The sequence below is a fragment of the Scardinius erythrophthalmus genome, assembly GCF_964197995.2.
Source record: "Scardinius erythrophthalmus genome assembly, chromosome: 25".
In the NCBI taxonomy this organism is placed as follows: Eukaryota; Metazoa; Chordata; class Actinopteri; order Cypriniformes; family Leuciscidae; genus Scardinius; species Scardinius erythrophthalmus.
In genome coordinates this window covers 14,116,930-14,140,537 of record NC_138245.1, presented here as the reverse complement: position 1 = coordinate 14,140,537, position 23,608 = coordinate 14,116,930, and the positions used below count along the sequence as shown (strand labels likewise).

The 23,608-nt window shown below is 39.1% G+C and overlaps 2 protein-coding genes across 2 annotated transcripts; both read right to left on the bottom strand.

Moving 5' to 3' along the window:
* Window positions 1-410: 410 nt before the first annotated feature.
* LOC308685706 (keratin, type I cytoskeletal 19-like) lies at window positions 411-6,067 on the bottom strand (the record flags this gene model as incomplete). The annotated part of the gene is made up of 9 exons (XM_081357668.1): window positions 5,654-6,067; window positions 5,340-5,422; window positions 4,787-4,943; window positions 4,496-4,660; window positions 4,209-4,334; window positions 3,678-3,898; window positions 3,541-3,557; window positions 3,429-3,443; window positions 411-712 (listed from the first exon to the last, which is right to left on the bottom strand). The coding sequence occupies exons 1-9, from the start codon at window positions 5,882-5,884 to the stop codon at window positions 411-413; spliced, it is 1,317 nt and encodes a 438-aa protein (XP_081213794.1). The 5' UTR covers window positions 5,885-6,067.
* Window positions 6,068-20,233: 14,166 nt separating this feature from the next.
* Window positions 20,234-22,614, bottom strand: LOC308686150 (keratin, type I cytoskeletal 19-like; the record flags this gene model as incomplete). Its single annotated transcript, XM_081358551.1, has 7 exons — window positions 20,234-20,303; window positions 20,522-20,742; window positions 21,093-21,218; window positions 21,376-21,540; window positions 21,692-21,848; window positions 21,969-22,051; window positions 22,144-22,614. 7 exons carry the CDS (start codon window positions 22,612-22,614, stop codon window positions 20,234-20,236), a joined length of 1,293 nt encoding a protein of 430 aa, XP_081214677.1.
* Window positions 22,615-23,608: the final 994 nt, after the last annotated feature.

The following is a 23,608-nucleotide window of genomic DNA, read 5'->3' as shown; positions in this document are numbered from 1 at the left end:
TGTCTCTAATATGCTTTAAGACAAATCATGTACAAATGCGTCAAAACAATTTCTGAGTATTTTCTCCTAAAAACTGCAGTGAACCAAAGACAGTCTCAAAAACGCGGATTGAAATTGCTGGGGTTTCTGATGTCACGAGCTAATCTTGTAACCAATCATGTCAACAAGTGGATCTCTGAGCTGGTGTGAGTGAGTGGAGGCGGGGTTAATGTGTATATTCATAGAACCATACACTAAATGAGGCAAGGGTGTAGAGTTACATTCAAGTTATTTTAAGGCATGAATAAATTTTTTTTCAAGGAAAAAACGTTTAAATATGTCATTTTGGTGATCAAAGATGAGTTTTAAGGGATACAATTATTGACTTTTAGTTCACCCTGCCTAATCGTTTCCTATTGTGTTTTCATACACTAGAGGGCGCTGTGAGCCACTAGATTCAGTATCAGCGCTGATTCTCGCAGCTCTCGCCGGGTGCAGTGGCGCGCGCCTGTAATCCAAGATACTGGGAGGCTGAGGCTGGAGGATCGCTTGAGCTCAGGGGTTCTGATCTGCAGTGGACTATGTCGATCGGGTGTCCGCACTAAGTTCGGTATCGATATGGTGCTCCTGGGGGAGCCCGGGACCACCAGGTCGTCTAAGGAGGGGTGAACCGGCCCAGGTCGGAGACGGAGCAGGTCAAAGTCGCGCCTGTGAATAGACACTGCGGTGCAGCCTGAGCGATACAGTGACACTCAGTCTTTTGTGTGCACAGTTATTCTGTGGAATCTAGTAAACTGCAGCAACAAATGAACACAAAATAAAACTCATATTGACCAAATGAAATGATCCAGTCCAGTCTTCATTTATTATAATAAAGTACTCAATTGTTCTTAATGGCTACCCTGTTAGATAAATTTACACCAATGTGTTATATTTTTCATACTGTCTCACAAATGTAATTTAGATGTCAATATTTTACAAATAGCCTATAATACATGTTTAATGATCAAACAGCTGAAAATCTATAGATGGCAAATGATTAACTGGTTAAACTAGATCATTTTATTTAAAAAAAAAAAGTTAACTAGATGTATTAAAATTAACTGGAAAAGATTAAGATAAATAGGCAACTCTTATGGTAGATGGAAAACTCAGCCTAAGGCCTATATGTGGTTAAACAGCTATACATTAATTTAGTGTATTGTGCTGAATTAATTTAGCTTTTTTTTAAAAGGTATTTTTGAAGAAAATGTACCACTTACCTTAAACAATATAGCTACCAAAGAGATTGTAATTTTGACCAATTGAGATTTTGTTCACCCTGCCCAATCGTTCCCTAGTTTTGTTTCTTCATGCACTAGATGTCGCTGTGAGCCACTAGATTCAGTATCAGCGCTGATTCTCGCAGCTCTCGCCGGGTGCAGTGGCGTGCGCCTGTAATCCAAGTTAATGGGAGGCTGAGGCTGGAGGATCGCCTGAGCTCAGGGGTTCTGGGCTGCAGTGGACTATGTCGATCGGGTGTCCGCACTAAGTTCGGTATCGATATGGTGCTTCTGGGTGAGCCCGGGACCACCAGGTCGTCTAAGGAGGGGTGAACCGGCCCAGGTCGGAGACGGAGCAGGTCAAAGTCCCCGTGCCGATCAGTAGTGGGATCGCGCCTGTGAATAGACACTGCAGTGTAGCCTGTGCGATACAGTGAGACTCAGTCTTTTGTGTGCACAGTTATTCTGTGGGAATCTAATAAACAGCAGCAACAACAAATGAACACAAAATAAAGCCCTTATTTATTTATTATAATAAAGTGTTTTTTTCTATATGGCTAATCTTGTTAGATAAATGTACACCAATGCATTATATTTTATGTACTTTATCACAAATCTAATTTAGATTTCAATATAATATTTAATATTGATGGGGTAATAATTCAGCTGCAGGCCGATATGAAATCAACCTGTTAATAACAGATCAGTAATCTTATTGTCAAAATATTTGTTTAGTCTTAAAATGTTAAACATTTGTAAACCTCAAGAATAGAAAATAAATAAGAATAAATGTAGAAATATATATTTCAATGATTGTTTATGTAAATCTTATCTATCATTTAAACATGTAAAAATATTAATAGCCTAATATAAATACAAGTAATATTTAAAGGGGGGGTGAAATGCTCATTTTCACTCAATCTCCTGTTAATCTTGAGTACCTATAGAGTAGTATTGCATCCTTCATATCTCCAAAAAGTCTTTAGTTTTATTATTTTTATCAAAGAAAGATAGGGTGTACCGAGTCTTTCCGGAAAAAAACGAGCGTCTGGAGGCGGGCCGTGTGGGCGAAGCTAAAGCTGTGCTAACGCGCCGAGCTAGTAACAACACACAGAGACAATAGAAGCAGTTTTACTCACCGAACCTTTATCATTGTGACTGCTCGATCCTTAAGCATTTGCAAATCCGTCGATCTGGGCTTTGTTTATTAAACAATCATCGTCGAAATGCAGGGAACAAACAGTCTACACCTCCGTTTATGCTCAGGAAAAACAAACTCCATCCACTGGTGCCTTAACGCCAGGTTCTTTGGGAATCTGTGCAGGGTTGTCTTGCCCTGGCAACCAAAAACACACTTCTTTGGTGATATTGACTTCCCAAAAGCCGGGCAGGGCGCTTTGATGGCGAACTGCTTTCGCTCTCTTGCTCTGGTCTGCGAGTGCGCGCGCGCCCGCGATCTTACCGGAGAAGTGCCCTTAGGACCCATATAAGGAAATTCCGTTACATCTGACGTCACACATACCCATACTCGAAAAAAACTTTCCGAAACTTGTGACAAACCGGAAGGACAATTTTTGGCACAGAAATACTCCTTCAAACGTTCAATTTAATTTTTGAAACTTTGTCCATGTTTAGCATGGGAATCCAACTCTTTAACAGTGTAAAAAACTCAGTATGCATGAAATAGCATTTCACCCCCCCTTTAATAAAGTGCCTACACTATGTTATTATAACCTCTTAACTATGAAATAAGAACACTACTTCATCTAACATAATCTCAATTGATTCATACATTCCATTGAGTGAATAATCTAAATATAGAAACTAAAATATTGGGATTTAATTTTATTAAATCTTGATGCTGATGCATAATGATGACTCTTCCCAGTCAGAATATCAATACTTGAAAAAGGCTTGTTAAAATAAAATGAGAGTTTAATGGACTCTTAAACATAGTCAAAACTATTTTTCTGTATTTCCAAGCTACAGTACCTGTTTTAATATGAAATACATCAAGACAGAAAAGAAAACTGTGTTTCTCAACTGGTCTTTAATTGTGAATTGTAAGACTGTCAATACAGAATGTTTAATACAGTTGCATTACATCCTCGTTAAGTTCTTTGTTTACATTTGATGCTGTTCATATGACTTGTTTACATTTGACTACTGTTTCGACTGGCGTTGTACACACAATCACTTCACCTGAAAGGGAGAGAAAAAGAGATTAATAAATAACATACAATCTGAAGCTGACCCAAATCATCCCCAACAGCCACAAAATAAGAGAGATTTTATTTACCCTGTCCTATTTGAGTCCTATAAGTGGGAAAAAAAGATTAGTCCATTAGTGAAGTCCTTTCAGAAGAAAACACCACGCAACACCCATTTCCCCATCCTTGTGTTGTTCAGTTGTTTGAAATAAAAAGATGAACTTACTGAACGCCCTGATTTTCCAGGAGGCACCTGTAAGTGGCGATCTCCTGCTCCAGACGGCTCTTGATGTCCAGCAGTACAGCATAGTCTCTGCCCTGCTGCTCAATGCTAGAGCGCACCTGACAAAGCTCTGCCTCCAATGAGTTGATATGCTTCTGAAAGCCTGCTAGCATAGCGCTGTACCTAGCCTCCGTTTCCAACAGTGAGCACTCCAGTGTTCCTTTCTTTGTGGGTGATGAGAACAGTCAAAAAGAAAAAAGACAAATTAATCCAAAAACAGTTAACTTGAATAGAACAAAACAAAGACAGGTTTATGTTTGATAACAGCTAGCTAAAAAATGTATCTAAAGAACAAGGCTGAAAACTTTTGGCATACATTAGGATTGTAAACAACAGCTACTGCTTCACTGTCCACTTTGCCTTAATTTAGTTTTGGAAGTCATGGATTAACACGCACATATGTGAGAAAATATTATAACTCAACATTTAACATTAGTTACGCCTTTTTCGTGCCTCAGATGATGTATTATTCACCTTGCTGATTTGAGACTGTAGCTCGATCTCCAGGGTCTGCAAAGTACGTCGCAAATCTGAGATCTTTGACCTAGAGGTTTCTAGGCACTCTGTGTTGGAGGCAGCATCTTTACACAGATCTGCCATCTTAAAGAGAGTCACAAACACACATATTAAGTGAGCTATTTAACTCGTGATTCACTGAACTATTGTTTCACTGTATTAATACCACACTGCAATTTAAAATCAAAAGTCTGCCACTATTATGGCTAATTAGTGTTCACATGTAGAGGAATTAGAAGTCTCACCTTCTCTTTGAACCAGCACTCCTGTTCTCTGCAGTGTTTGTCTATGATGGTCTCATAATGACAACGGATGTCTTCCAAAACCTTGTTCAGGTCTTGCTGAGGAGCAGCATCCACTTCCACACACACTTTTGTGTTTGTTAACTGACACAGTAGTGCTGCCACATCCTGCAAGCACACATAGTTCAAGCATTATGGCTTTAAATTGTGAATTTAAGTTATTGCTTCCATCTTCATTTAAAAACATACAACATTTTCATATGATTATTTTGCTACAGGCAAACTGCTACAAACCTCCTGGTGACTTTTCTTCAAATAAACCAGCTCCTCCTGCAGAGCGCAGGTCTGCATCTCCAAGTCGGCCTTTGCCAGGCATGTCTTATCAAGTATGCAATGCAGGTTATCAGTGTCAGCCTTCACACACTGCCGTATCAACGACTCATTCTCATATCTGATTGGTGAAAAGGTCAGAGGGGAATGAAATTATCATGTCTAAACATGACCTATGATCTATGTACAAACAAAAATCTATATAGCAACACATCTTTAACTATTGTTTATATAAAAATATTGTATCTATGACTGGATCACATCTGTTCAAATTAACATCTGTATATGTATGTTTGTACGTACATTTGCTTGTATACATTTGTGTTTATATATGTGCCAGCCAGAGGTTGCTTCACTTTGAAGGACTAATTTTCCATTCTATTCTGTTTTTATTTGTCTTAAAAAAAGTAATACACCTTACTGTTTACTTATGCGAAAAAGGAACATAAATTAGAAGTTATCATTCTGTTTTTATTTGCCTTTAGAAAGAATTTGAAAATGCCTTTAGAGAACTCACTTTATCCTGAAGTCCTCAGCAGCCAATTTAGCGTTGTCGATACGCAGGAGGATTTTGCCGTTGTTGATGGTGGCATCTTTAATCTACAATGAAGAGCATTGACAATACTACCAATGTAGCTCATTTATAACTTTGAAACAAACATTATGTATTTGTCTATTTTCTTATCAATATTATTTACATTGTGTTACTATTAACTGTTTTTATATGCAGTGATATTTCAGTTCACAGGAATCTGAGCCATATTTATTAGAATCTCAGATATCAGACACAAGATTTCCACTCTTAATTGTCTCAAAACTTCCATGTTGTACCTTTTCCTGAAGGCAATCAATGGTTTTCAAGTAGCAACTGTAGTCCCTCTGGCAGATCGGCACCTTCTTCTCATAGTACTCACGGATCTGCCTCTCCAGAGTGGCATTGGCAGCCTCCAGAAAGTGCACCTTATCTAGGTAGGACGCCAGACGGTCATTCAGGTTTTGCATGGTGGCCTTCTCGGTCTTCTGGAGGTAGTCATAATCTCTTCCATAGCACCCTCCAGCCATGATTCTTGCACCAAATCTTTCACCATCACCTCCACTGTTCAGTCCGCCATGACATCTGTATGCTCCATCAATTCTGTATGGTGGACATGGGGAGCAAGTATTCGAACGAAAAGAGCAGGAAGAGATGCGTGTCCTTCCTCCAAAACCGCAGCTATAAACACTGTAGGCTTTGGGTGCAACTGTACCACAGTGACGGGGAATGATTATGGATTTGTAACTGGTCTCAGGGCACGGTTTGGGGCAGGTGTCAGAGCAGGTCTCATAGTAAGTCTTCAGACAGGTCTCGGGGCAGGTCTTGGGGAAGGTGAAGGAGCAGGGCTTGGGGCAGATCTCAGAACAGGTCTCAGGGCAAGTCTTAAGACAGGTGTCGGAACAGGTCTTTGGGAAGGTGAAGGAGCAGGGCTTGGGGCAGGTGTCAGAGCAGGTCTCAGGGCAGGTCTTCAGACAGGTCTCGGGGAAGGTGAAGGAGCAGGGCTTGGGGCAGATCTCAGAGCTGGTCTCAGGGCAGGTCTTCAGACAGGTCTTGGGGAAGGTGAAGGAGCAGGGTTTGGGGCAGGTGTCAGAGCAGGTCTCAGGGCAAGTCTTCAGACAGGTCTCGGGGAAGGTGAAGGAGCAGGGTTTGGGGCAGGTGTCAGAGCAGGTCTCAGAGCAAGTCTTCAGACAGGTCTTGGGACAGGTCTTGGGGAAGGTGAAGGAGCAGGGCTTGGGGCAGATCTCGGAGCTGGTCTCAGGGCAGGTCTTCAGACAGGTCTCGAGGAAGGTGAAGGAGCAGGGCTTGGGGCAGATCTCGGAGCTGGTCTCAGGGCAGGTCTTCAGACAGGTATCGGGGCAGGTGAAGGAGCAGGGCTTGGGGCAGGTGTCAGAGCAGGTCTCAGGGCAGGTCTTCAGACAGGTCTCGGGGAAGGTGAAGGAGCAGGGCTTGGGGCAGATCTCGGAGCTGGTCTCAGGGCAGGTCTTCAGACAGGTCTCAGGGAAGGTGAAGGAGCAGGGTTTGGGGCAGGTGTCAGAGCAGGTCTCAGGGCAAGTCTTCAGACAGTTCTCGGGGAAGGTGAAGGAGCAGGGTTTGGGGCAGGTGTCAGAGCAGGTCTCAGAGCAAGTCTTCAGACAGGTCTCGGGGCAGGTCTCAGGGATGGTGAAGGAGCAGGGCCTGGGGCAGATCTCAAAGCAGGTCTCAGGGCAAGTCTTTAGACAGGTGTCGGAACAGGTCTTGGGGAAGGTGAAGGAGCAGGGCTTGGGGCAGGTGTCAGAGTAGGTCTCAGGGTGAGTCTTCAGACAGGTCTCGGGGCAGGTGAAGGAGCAGGGCTTGGGGTAGATCTCAGAGCTGGTCTCAGGGCAGGTCTTCAGACAGGTCTCGGGGAAGGTGAAGGAGTAGGGTTTGGGGCAGATCTTGGAGCTGGTCTCAGGGCAGGTCTTCAGACAGGTCTCGGGGAAGGTGAAGGAGCAGGGTTTGGGGCAGGTGTCTAAGCATGTCTCAGAGCAAGTCTTCAAACAGGTCTCGGGGAAGGTGAAGGAGCAAGGCTTGGAGCAGATCTCGGAGCTGGTCTCAGGGCAGGTCTTCAGACAGGTATCGGGGCAGGTGAAGGAGCAGGGCTTGGGGCAGGTGTCAGAGCAGGTCTCAGGGTGAGTCTTCAGACAGGTCTTGGGGAAGGTGAAGGAGCAGGGCTTGGAGCAGATCTCATAGCAGGTCTCAGGGCAGGTCTTCAGACAGGTGTCAGGGCAGGTGATGGAGCAGGTTTCAGAGCAGGTCTTCAGAGAAGTCTCGGTGCAGGCTTTCGAGCATGACATGGTGGATAAATGCAGAAATGGGATGAATGCAAAAGGAACACGACAAAAAAAGTCTTTAGAGTTGTCCTGAAGTATATGGTGCCTTTGAACCAAGCTCTGTCCTGTTATATAGTTAGAGCTTGAGGGCGGGTTCTACACTCTGTTGATGGGTGTGTGTGTGTGTGTGTGTGTGTGTGTGTGTGTGTGTGTGTGTGTGTGTGTGTGTGTGTGTGTGTGTCAGATCGTGCAGCCAGCACCAGCAGTACTGGTACTCAATGACCAGAGAGTTGAGTTTCCACCCTAATGAGGAAACTGCAAAGGAATGTATGTGTGTTTGTGTATTTATGTCTGAATAAAAGATGGTGCCCCAAGTGGATAAAGCAGACACTTATGAGTAAGTTTCTTACTCTATGAAGACATAACAAATAGCAGAGAGTCAGTTCGGGTGTAGTTTCATTTATACACGTGACTCAAAGGTCACTGAACAGACTAATGCATTCACAACAAAGACAGTCTTAAGAACAACAAAGCTTAATCTTCATGGTAAGGTCAGAGAGGCCTATTAAAATAATTTGATGATAAAATGAGAGTTAATTTTGAAATTACTGTTATTGTTTTTACAATGTCACTGGGGTTTCTTGGACCTAAAACATAAAATCAGTCCAAAGTCTCAACAGAAAATAAGGCTTAAGTTTGTGATTTCACCAAGGATATTCAAACCTGCTCCATCTAAAACTAAAAAGTCTTTAAATCTTTTTGAGGCTTCATTTCAATACAAGAAATCAGTTTTTTCCAAAAATTTTCCCTCAGAATGTACTTTTAATATGGAGGCTTATGTGAAACTACTCAGCAAGTTGTTTGTCAGATTCAAGACTTAAGTCAGTTAATTTTATACTCATTAAAAACATCAAGCAAGAACATATCAGGTCATTGACAAGATAAGAAACATTTTATAGTGATATCACTTGTGATTTAAATTTTCACACACACACACACACACACACACACACACACACACACACACACACACACACATATAATGTATGCGTGTGTGTTAAACATTGCATTACACAAGAATGCTTGAAAAACATGCACATCACAGAACAAGAATTATAGAGAGGCAAATTAATATGAGGAATTTTGTAGCCGTAAAAACTATAGGCAGGAAAGCAGGTAAGGATTTACCTGTATTTCTTCAGGTAACTTAGATTTTAAGAGGATAAGAACCTATAGACTTTTTGATAAAGAACCTTATTCTATTTTATATCAACGGATGAAAAGAACAAACTGAAGCTGTTTGAACAGTCTCTCCAATACACGATGAACAAAAACACCCAGAAACTTCATTCTGTTTTAAACATGTTTATGTTACTATAAGACCATCACTCTTCTTCTTTCTTTTTGTTTTTTATTCTTTCAATTTTTTTTCTGTGTCAACACCAACATCATGTTTAACAATAGAAGTGTGCTGATAGCATGCTATGCAAGTTACAAGAAATCATAGCATGCTATGCAAGTTACAAGAAATCATAAGAAACCTACAGAGAACGTTGTAGTATCAGTGTTACACAAAACTATTTGTTCATAGATTTTGTGAAACTTACTGAATGTTAGTTTACTGAATGAACTAATGGTGAACTAGTGGGTGTGTGGGTGTGTTGGTGTGTGTGTGTGGGGGGGGGGGGCTGTTTGACAAAAAGACTGCAAAGTGTTTGCATGTTCAAAATGAGGGGGCCCTGTTGGATACGAGGAAAGAACCAGACAAGAAAAATACCTTGAACATGGGTGTAAATGTACATGTGACCAGCCTGACAAATCAAGCCTCATTACACTAAATGACTAATTCAATAATTTAGCTTTAGTGAAGATTTAGTGAAGGGCACACAAGGAAATGGAATGTCTATAAGTAACTTACTGTAATAGAACCATGTGTATTTTTATGTGCAATAATTATTTTAAGACTGTGTGTGGCAGTAAAATGAGATTAGGAGCTAGACTCACCTGTTAATGGTGGTGCATGCTGTTTATGGTATGTGATCACATACCACAAAAAGACATAAGACAAAGGCAAATACATTTCTGTTGAATATGTCACTGTCTCACTGGGAAGGAAAACATTTTTATTTTCTTCTTTTATTTTGAATCTTATTTTGAATATATTGATATTTAGTAATTCTCTGGCCTATAGGTCCATATATATCATATTTATGTAGGCTATGTTCAATGTAAGACACTTTTTGTAAGCTTGTGTGGCTAACTTTTTTCTTTCTTTCAAAAGAGAAGCTTGACTGGGCTGAAATTATGTTTGTTTGAATAGCTAGTTTCAAAATAGCTTTAGCCACACTGCCATGATGAATGCTGGGATCTAGTCCTGCCTCCAGGACTGCATACATTACCTTTAGGCCTATGAGGTAAATAAAGAAAAGGGTATACAGTAGCCTACACTTCATAATATTTCAATTTCACTCATTAAATTAAATTATTTCTCAAACGATCCGGAGAATTCTGGCCTCGCATCTGATAGCACAGATTTTTTTTATACTTTTACTATGGGCATGATTCGAAAAGGTTAAATGGTCCTAAAAAATATTCACACTTGTACTCCTCCTGGGCTGCGTTCCAGTCCACTTTTAGACACGCACTTGCGAACTTCCCTAAGCACTTCCCCTCGGGGGAATCCCTGCCACCATTTTGAAGTGCACGAGGGAAGTTTATGTGGACAGACCTTCGCTCCCTCGATTTTGACTGAGGGAGCGAGTCTACTTCTTATGTACACTTAAGGCAGCTCCATATACCACACTGCAACATGATTGAGAACAATATAGCTAGGCTAATTTAATAAATAAAGAATGGACTGGACTGAATAATTTCATTTGGCCAAATTCACAGGCGCAATCCCACTACTGATCGGCACGGGGACTTTGACCTGCTCCGTCTCCGACCTGGGCCGGTTCATCCCTCCTTAGGCGACCTGGTGGTCCCGGGCTCCCCCAGGAGCACCATATCGATACCGAACTTAGTGCGGACACCCGATCGACATAGTCCACTGCAGCCCAGAACCCCTGAGCTCAAGCAATCCTCCAGCCTCAGCCTCCCAGTATCTTGGATTACAGGCGCGCGCCACTGCACCCGGCGAGAGCTGCGAGAATCAGCGCTGAAACTGAATCTAGTGGCTCACAGCGACATCTAGTGTATGAAAAACACAATAGGGAGCGATTAGGCAAGGTGAACTAAAGCATTTTACAATCTCTTTGGTAGCTACATTGTTAAAGGGAAGTGGTACCTTTCTTCAAAAATACCTTTTAAAAAAAGAATTTCTAAATGAATTCAGCACAATACACAAAATTAAACTATAGCTGTCTAACCACCATATAAGCCCCAGCCTGAGTTTTCCATCTAAATGAAGCCTATTTATCCCAATCTGTTCTTGTTAGTTTGAATACATCTGGTTAATTTTGTTTAATAGAGTGATCTTAGTTTAATCAATGAATCATTTGCTATATATTTTCAGCTGTTTGATCATGTATTATAGGCTATTTGTAAAATATTGCCAAGCGAGGCCCATCATTTCTTATTTCGGCTACAGCCTACTGACGCACTTGCCTGTCAATGTCCTCGAAGCGGCCGCTTTGATAATCCATAATGGATTAGCGCTTGCCCTCCGACTAAGGAGAGTATGCTGTCCTTTCTGCGCTATGTGATCGGCCTAAGAAAAAACATTCATATCCCCCTTAGATCAGATAATCAGGTAATGCGGATCAAACACCTGTGTTTTTTGACATGCCAGCATCTGTCACTGTACATAAAAGTTGAGAAATCAGACATAGTGAAATCTACTAAATGAGAGCTTTTATGGTTAATTTTTATCATAGCTATATGCCATAAAGTGTTTATTTCTGAATGTTATTGTTGATACATTTTACCAGTAGCCTATTTACCACACTTTAAATTCAAAAAATAAATATAAAAAATAAATGCAATATGAAAATAATTGTAAAATATAGAATTTTCTTTAAAAGACAAGATTTTGTCTTCAAAAAGCCTTTTCCCAAAGGTACATCTTGACATCTTGGTCATCTTATATTCAGGGTTGTCTTATTCGGAACAATACCGTAGCCTACACAAAGCCATGCAGCACCAAAAGTCGATTTATTATCAATAATGGAAACAGTTGTGCTGCTTAATATTTTTTGGGAACCTTTGATACTTTTTTCAGGATTCATTGATGAATAAAAAGTTAAAAAGAACAGCATTTAATTAAAATAGAAATTATTTAGATCTTTACTATCACTTTTTATCAATTTAGCACATCCTTGCTTAATAAAAGTAGGCTATTAATTTATTTTAAAAAAAGGAAAAGAAAGAAAATTACAGACACTAAACTTTTGAACAGTTGTGTAGGCTATATTGATACAAAAGATTTCTATTTTAAAAAAAATACTGTTAGTTTTTAAACTTTTTATTCATCAAATATGCTAACCCTGAAGAAAAAAGCACCAAAGGTTACAATTGTGTTAAAACAGAAAACCATTTTAATTTGTAATAGCTAATATTTCACATTACTGTTTTTTCCTGTATTTTGATCAAATAAATGCAGGCTTGATGAGCATAAGAGACTTCTTTTAAAACCATAATAAAAATTGTAATGTGTCCAAATTTTTAACCGGTAGGCCTATATATATAGCCTATATATATGGCTGTTAGACAAAAAGACTGCAAAGTGTTTGCTCGTTCAAAATGAGGGGTCCCTGTTGGATACGAGGAAAGAACCAGACAAGAAAAATACCTTGAACATGGGTGTAAATGTAGGCCTACATGTGACCAGCCTGACAAATCAAGTAGCCTCATTAGGCTACACTTAATGACTAATTCAATAATTTAGCTGATTTAGTGAATGGCACACAAGGCAATGGAATGTCTATAAGTAATATCTTGACTTACTGTAGCCTAATAGAACCATGTGTATTTTTATTTGCAATAATTATTTTAAGACTGTGTGTGGCAGTAAAATGAGATTAGGAGCTAGACTCACCTGTTAATGGTGGTGCATGCTGTTTATGGTATGTGATCACATACCACAAAAAGACATAAGACAAAGGCAAATACATTTCTGTTGAATATGTCACTGTCTCACTGGGAAGGAAAACAATTTTATTTTCTTCTTTTATTTTGAATCTTATTTTGAATCTTATTTTGAATGTATTGATATTTAGTAATTCTTTGGCCTATAGGTCTATATATATATACGGCAGCGGCGGTTTCTTCAGTAGGGCGATCGGGCGACGCACCACTAAAGTGTGAAAGGGACTTTTTCAATCACTATCTCATTCAACCTCAGAGTTACGCTAGCAGTCACTCACTGTTGTTCTGCCTCTGGATATAGTCCAATCAGCGCCGAGTCACGTTCTGTGGAGTACCGCCTCTTTTTGTGCGATTTCACTCTGGCTGAGAATCGCCCAGAGTCTTCCCATAGACTTACATTCAAAGATTTTTTTTTTCGAACTGCAGGCACTGCAATCAATGCATTCTCTATGGGTTCCGGGAGGGCTCGCACTAACGTGCTTTCGTCATCATACGTAACCTTAACTTGTGCAGCGATTGGTGGAAACAAATGTACCTCTAATAGTATTTAGCCATAATCTGAAGTGACATCCAATAATTTCCTCAGTGCATAACTTACATTTCACGGACATATTCTCCATCTGTAAATGTTAGAAAGTCCAGTTTGCTGTCATGAGTGGGCGAGCTTTCTGCAAGCTATACTTCCGTGAACGAGCGCCCCCGCGTGCATGCGCGCCGAACAGACGGAGCGCAATGAATAGGAGCGCAATTATTCTGACTAAAATATACATTAGCACTAAATTATAAATATATTTAGCTAAAACATTTGTTGTTGAATATTTGTTGTTGTTGGTGAACTTAAATGTGCTAGAGAATTTCAAACCTACATGTGTATTTTTATGATATTAGTTTTTTTTTTTTTTGTTTAGTAAATTTAACTACTTTAAAAAGCATTATTTTGTTTTTAGATTGTAATGTTGCAATGTTAGAATGTAATGTGATTCGACCCCTTTTTGGATAGACTGCAGATAGACAGCAACACTATGTTTGTTTTTATAAACTTCAATATGAACATTGTTTGTAGGACAATATCGATCAGTATATTAATTTTTTTTAAAAAATTAAATACAGGTTTTTTTTATTCAAATAGAAAAATAATAATTAAATACTCAGATTATACCATACATCGCCATTTAGCCCAAAATTCAGATTTATTTGGCAATTGGCTACCCTACCGGCTGAAGTTTTAGCTAAACTTTTGGCTAATGATAGCTACATTATTATCACTGTTAAATTGTTATTTAACAATAAGCCTACATTCAGTCCTGAATTAAAAATTCAGTTTGTTGTGCCCCCCCAAAATTTTTTAGCACCAGCCGCCACTGATATACGGTATCATATTTATGTATATTTATAGGCTATATGTCCCTGCCGCCATTTTGAAGTGCGTTCCACTTCGTGAAGTGGGCGAGGGAAGTTTATATGGACAGACCCTCGCTCCCTCGATTTTGACTGAGGGAGCGAGTCTACTTTGTATGTAGCCTACACTTCAGGCAGCTCCATATACCACAATGCAACACGATTGAGAACAATATAGCTACTTTAATACAATAAATAAAGAATGGACTGGACTGAATAATTTAATTTGGCCAATGGTTTTATTTTGTGTTTATTTTTTGTTGCTGCTGTTTATTAGATATCCACAGAATAACTGCACACAAAAGACTGAGTCTCGCTGTATCGCTCAGGCTGCACTGCAGTGTCTATTCACAGGCGCGATCCCACTACTGATCGGCACGGGGACTTTGACCTGCTCCGTCTCCGACCTGGGCCGGTTCACCCCTCCTTAGACGACCTGGTGGTCCTGCTGGGCTCCCCCAGGAGCACCATATCGATACCGAACTTAGTGCGGACACCCGATCGACATAGTCCACCGCAGCCCAGAACCCCTGAGCTCAAGCGATCCTCCAGCCTCAGCCTCCCAGTATCTTGGATTACAGGCGCGCGCCACTGCACCCGGCGAGAGCTGCAAGAATCAGCGCTGATACTGAATCTAGTGGCTCACAGCGACATCTAGTGCATGAAAACAAAATAGGGGTGAGCGGGGCACAACCTAACGCGGGGCTAGTTGTAACAGTAGGCCTACACCCTTGTTTTAAATACTGCACATGCAAGGATGACAAAACTTTGTGTATTTATAGTTGCCATATCAACACTATAGAGAAAAAATTTCGCAAAAATCACTGAACATTTATTTAACCATAGCAAAAGTACATTTATTGTGTTAATTTTTCATCTCTGTTGTTGGTGTTTATTTTAAATTAGACAAATTGGATATTATTTTTAATCCCCAGCATGTTATTTAACAGTTGATATAGTTATTTAATGCTTCGCTAACTAATAGAAGCAGGGTTTAAATCCCAGTTTTGCAGGTGGGGCATGTTCTAACACTGCGTTACAATGAGCCCCTATTAGAACTACGCTATTCTGTTCTATACGTTTATGAATTCTATTGAGAAAACAATAGAAAAAGGTGAATAAAGACTGAGAGTCAATGATCAGAAATTATTAATTATTATTATGTTTTATACTATGCTGTATAGCTGTGTTTTCAGGTGTGTTTGTTGTCAAACTCAAAAATTATTTTATTTTTAATTATTAAAAAATGCCATTATTTTATATGAAAAAGTTAATAATTGTATTTTATTGAGAAAATATTTTAGTTTGTCTTGTATATATTTTTGATTAGATCAGATAGCATTTTCAGCTGTCATATGGTCATGTTACAATGTGCTCCTCACATGTTACAATGTATGGGGCATGTTGTCACATTTCACTTCCATTCTTTTGGGGTAGGCTATATATCAAGAAAAAAGTATACACTGTGTTAATAAATCAAAACCACATAATTGTACTAGACATGTATGAAATTAATCCAGGAAAAAAATAAATACTCTGAACCCTAAGTAGATTTACACAAACTGAGACAGTCAAAAAGTGTTAGGTTGTGCCCTGCTCTCCCCTACTACAGAACAATTAGACAGGATCGGATGAACTTAAACATTTTACAATCACTTTGGTAGCTATATTGTTGAAGGTATGTGGTACATTTTCTTCAAAAATAGGCTACCTTTAAAAAAAGCTAAGCTAAATTAATTCAGCATAATACACTAAATTAATGTATAGCTGTTTAACCACATGTAGTTTTCAATCTACCATAAGAGTAGCCTATTTATCTTAATCTATTCTAGTTAATTTTATGGTTAATTCTTTTTTTTTTATGATCTAGTTTAACCAATTAATCATTTGCTATAACTATAGATTTTGAGCTGTTCAATCATTAAACATGTATTATAGGCTATTTTGTAAAATATTGACATCTAAATTTGTGATAAAAAAATATAACGCATTGGTGTAAATGTATCTAACAGGGTATAGCCATTAAGAACAATTGAGTAATTTATTATAATAAATGAAGACTGGACTGAATCATTTAATTTGGTCAATATGGGTTTTATTTTGTGTTAATTTGTTGTTGCTGCTGTTTATTAGACACCCACAGACTGTGCACACAAAAGACTGAGTCTCGCTGTATCGCTCAGGCTGCACTGCAGTGTCTATTCACAGGCGCGATCCCACTACTGATTGGCACGGGGACTTTGACCTGCTCCGTCTCCGACCTGGGCCGGTTCACCCCTCCTTAGACGACCTGTGGGTCCCGGGCTCCCCCAGGAGCACCATATCGATACCGAACTTAGTGCGGACACCCGATCGACATAGTCCACTGTAGCCCAGAACCCCTGAGCTCAAGCGATCCTCCAGCCTCAGCCTCCCAGTATCTTGGATTACAGGCGCGCGCCACTGCACCCGGCAAGAGCTACGAGAATCAGCGCTGATACTGAATCTAGTGGCTCACAGCGACATCTAGTGTATGAAAACACAATAGGGAACGATTAGGCAGGGTGAACTAAAGCATTTTACAATCTCTTTGGTAGCTACATTGTTAAAGGGAAGTGGTACCTTTCTTCAAAAATACCTTTTTAAGAAAGAATTGTTAAATGAATTCAGCACAATACACAAAATTAAACTATAGCTGTCTAATCACATATAGGCCCCAGCCTGAGTTTTCCATCTAAATGAAGCCTATTTTTCTTAATCTGTTCTAGTTAGTTTGAATACATTTGGTTAATTTTGTTTAATAGAGTGATCTTAGTTTAATCAATGAATCATTTGCTATATATTTTCAGCTGTTTGATCATGTATTATAGGCTATTTGTAAAATATTGCCGAGCGAGGCCCATCATTTCTTATTTCGGCTACAGCCTACTGACGCACTTGCCTGTCAATGTCCTCGAAGCGGCCGCTTTGATAATCCATAATGGATTAGCGCTTGCCCTCCGACTAAGGAGAGTATGCTGTCCTTTCTGCGCTATGTGATTGTCCTAAGAAAAAACATTCATATCCCCCCTAGATCAGATAATCAGGTAATGCGGATCAAACACCTGTGTTTTTTGACATGCCAGCATCTGTCACTGTACATAAAAGTTGAGAAATCAGACATAGTGAAATCTACTAAATGAGAAAAGTGTTTATTTCTGAATGTGATTGTTGATACATTTTACCAGTAGCCTATTTACCACACTTTAAATACAAATAAATATAAAAAATAAATGCAATATGAAAATAATTGTGAAATATAGAATTTTCTTTAAAAGACAAGATTTTGTCTTCAAAAAGCCTTTTCCCAAAAGGTACATCTTGACATCTTGGTCATCTTATATGGAACAATACCGTAGCCTACACAAAGCCATGCAGCATCAAAAGTCGATTTATTATCAATAATGGAAACAGTTGTGCTGCTTAATATTTTTTGGGAACCTTTGATACTTTTTTCAGGATTCATTGATGAATAAAAAAAGTAAAAAAGAACAGCATTTAATTAAAATAGAAATTATTTAAATATATCCCTGGGCTACTCTTATAGTAGATGAAAACTCGGGCAAGGGCCTACATGTGGTTAAACAGCTATGATTTAATTTTGTGTATTGTGTTGATTAATTTAACAATGAAAAAAAAAGTATATTTGAAGAAATGTACCACTTACCTTTAACAACATAGCTACCAAAGAGATTGTAAAGTGCTTTAGTTCACCCTGCCTATTCGCTCCTAGTATTGTGTTTTTCATGCACTAGATGTCGCTGTGAGCCACTAGATTCAGTATCAGCGCTGATTCTCGCAGCTCTCGCCGGGTGCAGTGGCGCGCGCCTGTAATCCAAGATACTGGGAGGCTGAGGCTGGAGGATCGCTTGAGCTCAGGGGTTCTGGGCTGCAGTGGACTATGTCGATCGGGTGTCCGCACTAAGTTCGGTAGCGATATGGTGCTTCTGGGGGAGCCTGGGACCACCAGGTCGTCTAAGGAGGGGTGAACCGGCCCAGGTCGGAGACGGAGCAGGTCAAAGTCCCCGTGCCGATCAGTAGTGGGATCGCGCCTGTGAATAGACACTGCAGTGCAGCCTGAGCGATACAGCGAGACCCAGTCTTTTTTGTGTTTATGTCTATCTAGCGTCATTTTATTACTCAAATATTGATGGGTTAAGAATTCAGATGCAGGCCGATATGAAATCAACCTACAACAGGTCAGTAGTAGCCTAATGTTATTGTCAAAAATATTAGTTTTGTTTCAAAATGTTAAACATTTGTAAACCTCAAGGATATAAATTATAGAAAATAAAAATAAATGTAGAAATATATATTTCAACGATTCTGTTTAAATATACACATGTAAATATTGTCTATTATTTAAACAAATACTATTGATAGCCTAATATGAATACATAGCCTAATTCATATTTGATAAATAAAGTGCATAAATAAAGTTTAAATGCCTACACTTTGTTATTATAACCTATCAACTATGAAAAAGGAATTCTAATTCATCTAACATAATCACAAGGTGTTTAATCATTGATTCATACATTCCATTGAAATATAGTATGACTCTCCCAGTCAGAATATCAGTTGTTGAAAAGGGCCTCTTAAAATAAAATAAGAGTTTAATGGACTCTTAACCCTAAAACAGGCAACGTGAACCACGAGTTACATTGTTTTAAGGTGCTGAAGAAGAAAATGAATTCATATGTTGTTCATGTTGTTATTTAGCACGTTTTGAAAGGCTATGTGACTCCTGAGTTACGTTGCCTGTATAAAAAAGGGATTAACCCTAATTTTGACCAGCTTTGTATTTAAAAAAAAAAAAAAAAAAATTTTTAATTTTATTACAAATTATAAAATTTACAGGTTAAACTGATAATAGTATGTCTAGGTGACTATATCTTAGTATTTTTAACTGGATATTTTCTTTCAGGGCTTCCCATAGCTCATTTTATGGTAGAAGGAAAGAGAGTAGAGAAAAGAGGATGAAAGTTACAGAGCAGATACCAGAAAACTCTTCAGATTCTGAGACAAGTGATAAAACCGACAAAATTGTTTTCGAAACTTCAATGAAAAATAAAATGGAAGGCCCTCAAAGAAAAGGAGGATAATAATCTCACCAAATGAATCCAAAGACCAGCAACATCATGGCGGGTGACATTCAGAACCCATTTAATGTTTTGTTTTTTTATTCTAAATTAATTCAAAATGTTTATTTGTGTTTATTTCTGAGAATCTATGTTTATTTGTACCCTTGGAAAATGTTAGTGACAATGTTTGACTAAGAACTGTCCATGCTTTGTTAAAAATGCAAGAAAAATGGACAAATGAACAATATTTGCTGAAAAAAAAAAAAAAACAATATTAAAAAACTGTCACCCCCCTTTTTGAGAATATACATAATATTTCACTATCCACATTTAAATGGTTGTAATTCAAGAATGCTTTGGAATATAGACATACGTTTGATCTTGTTTAAAAAAAATGAAAAAGTAACTTGAAAAAATGAAAATATGAAAAAGTTATGGAAGTTTAAATTTACTGTAAATCAGATGTACTCTACTAAATATTTCATATTAAATATATATTTTACAAAATAATTTTTACTCTAAAATTACTATCAAATCAAAGCCATACAGTATGTCTAACCAATTTGTGTTCCAAATTTTAAGTTGATAACACAAAATTTAAATTTCCATGATATTAAGGCGCTGTACCAAAAATAGCCACTTTTTTATACCCTAATCAGGCAACGTGAACTGGGAGTCACAACTCATAAAATCCAAAATATATCAAATATTTTAAAAATTCTTTTGGATATGTTTTCCTTAAGTCCAGATGATATAAAAAATGCTTATCATTTTCCACTCTTGGCTGTTTAAGGGTTAAACATAGTCAAAATGTACTTTCTGCAGATTTCCAAGCTACCTGTTTTAACAAGAAATACATCAAGACAGAAAAGAAAACTGTGCTTCTCAACTTTAATTTTGAATTGTAAGACTGCCAATACAGAATGTTTAATACAGTTGCATTTATTTATACAGCTGCATTTTATGTAACCTTGTTACATTCTTTGTTTACATTTGATGTTGTTCAAATGACTTGTTTACATTTGACTGTTTCGACTGGCGTTGCACACACAAACACCTCACCTGAAAGGGAGAGAAAAAGAGATTAATAAATAACATACAATCTGAAGCTGACCCAAATCACCCCCACAGCCACAAAATAAGAGAGATTTTATTTACCCTGTCCGTACGTCCTATAAGTGGGAAAAAAGATTAGTCCATTAGTGAAGTCCTTTCAGAAGAAAACATCACGCTACACCCATTTCCCCATCCTTGTGTTGTTCAGTTGTTTGAAATAAAAAGATGAACTTACTTAATGTCCTGATTTTCCAGGAGGCACCTGTAAGTGGCGATCTCCTGCTCCAGACGGCTCTTGATGTCCAGCAGTACAGCATAGTCTCTGCCCTGCTGCTCAATGCTAGAGCGCACCTGACAAAGCTCTGCCTCCAGTGAGTTGATATGCTTCTGAAAGCCTGCTAGTATATTGCTGTACCTAGCCTCTGTTTCCAACAGTGAGCACTCCAGTGCTCCTTTCTGTGTGTGTAAAGACAAGCAGAAGGAATAAAGGATTACTAGACAATTTCTAGATAATTCCTCCTCCTATCTCACCAAAGTCTCTTTAAGGCATGCCAGCTCACTCGGGGGCCATATTCATAACAGACCCGAAATATAACAGTCTGTGAGTGTGTGATCCTCAGTGGTTTAGTGTATGATACCCAGTTTTTCTCTTTAAACATTTACAACATTGGCAAGTTTATGATGCAGTGTTTTAAAATCTGTTCAAATTTCAACAGTCATGCATGATATTCTAGCTCAAATCACATCAACAATTATATTTTTCAGGCTAGTTGAGTTAATGCACATGTAAAACATGATTTTCTCACCATGCTGATCTGAGACTGTAGCTCAATCTCCAGACACTGCAAGGTACGCCGCAAATCTGAGACCTGTGACCTAGAGGTTTCTAGGCACTCTGTGTGGCAGGCCACATCTTTGCACAGTTGTGCCGTCTTAAAGAGAGTAAGAAACACACACAACATGAGAACTATAATGCAAACTGTCATACTGTACTGTAACTGTTTCAATATCAAATGTCTGCCACTATATATGATGGCAAATTAGGATTCACCTCCAGAGGAATCAAAGAAACAGAGGCTGAAGTCTCACCTTCTCTTTGAACCAGCACTCCTGTTCTCTGCGGTGTTTATCTATGATGGTCTCGTAATGACAACGGATCTCGTCCAAAACCTTGTTCAGGTCTTGCTGAGGAGCAGCATCCACTTCCACACACACTTTTGTGTTTGTCAACTGACACAGTAGTGCTTCCACATCCTGTAACCACACATGACTCCACATGAATCTCATTTACACATGGCTCCTAAATTTTCATTTAATTGCAAGTTCTTTCTAAGCACACCTTACATTGCTCATGACTCAAGCTGTCAAGACCACTCACAGTTTAATCTGCAACAGGCAAACTGACCTCCTTATAGTTCTTCTTCAAACACACTAGATCTTGCTGCAGAGTCTCGATCTGCATCTCCAGGTCGGCCTTTGCCAGGGTCATCTGGTCCAGCAAGCGACGCATGTTGGCGATGTCAGCCTCCACAGACTGCCGCACTGCTAACTCATGCTCATATCTAATTGGTGGAGTGGCAGGATGGGGAATAAACTCACCAATCATGTTTGGCCAATACAATCTGTTAAGATGCTGAAGCTACCAAATTGGATACAGATGAATATTATTTAAGAGAACTCACTTCATCCTGAAGTCATCAGCAGCCAGTTTAGAGTTGTCGATCTGCAGGAGGATGTTGGCATTGTAGATGGTAGCATCTTTAATCTATCAATGTAGAACATTGATATAAAAATATATTAATGTAGAGCATACTTAAGTTTTTCATAATTTCATCCCTTATGAAAGTACACGTGTACCTTTTCCTTCAGGCAATTGATGGTGTTCCAGTAGGCGCTGTAGTCCCTCTGGCAGATCGGCCCCTTCTTCTCATAACACTCGCGGATCTGCCTCTCCAGAGTGGCATTGGCAGCCTCCAGGGAGCGCACCTTCTCCAGGTAGGACGCCAGACGGTCGTTCAGGCTCTGCATGGTGGCCTTCTCATTCAGCTGGATGTAGTCACAGTTCCCAAACATGATTCCCAATCCTCCATTGTTCAGTTTGCCATAACCACCAAATCCTCCACCAATTTTGCAACGCAGATCTGGGTAGCAACCAACGCTGCGATAACAGGAGGAAGAGATGCGAGGGTTTCTTCCAAAATCATAGCCACACACACTGTAGGCTTTAGGTGCACAGGCAATTACTGTACCATAGCTAATTGGAGTAACTATGGATTTTGAGGTCATGGTCCTGGGACCGCAGGATGACGAACGGAGAGAGCACGACATGGTGGATGAATGCAGAGATGAGATGAACCCGGAAAGGAAACTGAAGGAAACCGGTAGATTGTTCTGGCGAGGATGGCACCTTTGAGCCCAGCTCTGACCTCTTATAGAGATGGAAACCCAGGGCGGGTCCTGCACTTTGTCGATGGGAGGGTGTGTGTGAAAGTGGTTTGTGCCAATTTAACGCCCTTTGTCAGTTAAGAGCTGAAAAAAGAGGTCATGCAATTTAAGGTTATGCAAGGATGGTGAATTTGTGACACAAATCTTGATCTATGAAATTCTTCCACACCTGTCTTTTTCTCACAGTTTGCTTTATACTATAAGCAAATGGTTTGTCCCGCTAAAACTATAGGGCTACTGTATTGTCAAAGTTAGAATGGAAATGTTAAAATATCTGCTTTTCACTGTCACTTAGTAAATTTGTTGGTCTGTTCATGAGTGCCACCAAGTCGTAGTTTTATGTAACAGCAGCGACTCTGGGCATGTGACCAAAATTGGTTGGCCAGTTTCTTTGTAGTGTGATATAAAAGAGATTAAAACATCTCTCAGAGAAAAACGCATTGTAATTGTAACTCAGATCATTTATGTGGTTCAGATAACATAATATTTTGAGTTTCTGTTGATCAAACCAATCTCCTTTATTGTATTAACTCAAATATTAACTTAAAATTGTAAGGAAACTTTATTTTGTTAAAGTTAAACCAACAATCATTTTTTACAGTGTATGAGGTGGAAATTTCATATGAATTTGTATCAGTGAGTCGTAGGCATAAGCAAATTGTACAAAACTTGCACATGAGATGGGAGACAAATGAGACTTGAGGTTTTACCACAAATTTGCCAAAACGTAAAATAGTTATGAAATGCCATGAGATTGAAATTTCAACTACATTCTTGGATGCCGCAATAGGTTTCACTGAGAGAATCACAGATTTTGTTAAGAAATTCTCAAATGCACTTATTTCACAGCAAATACAACTGTGAACACAACTTCAGT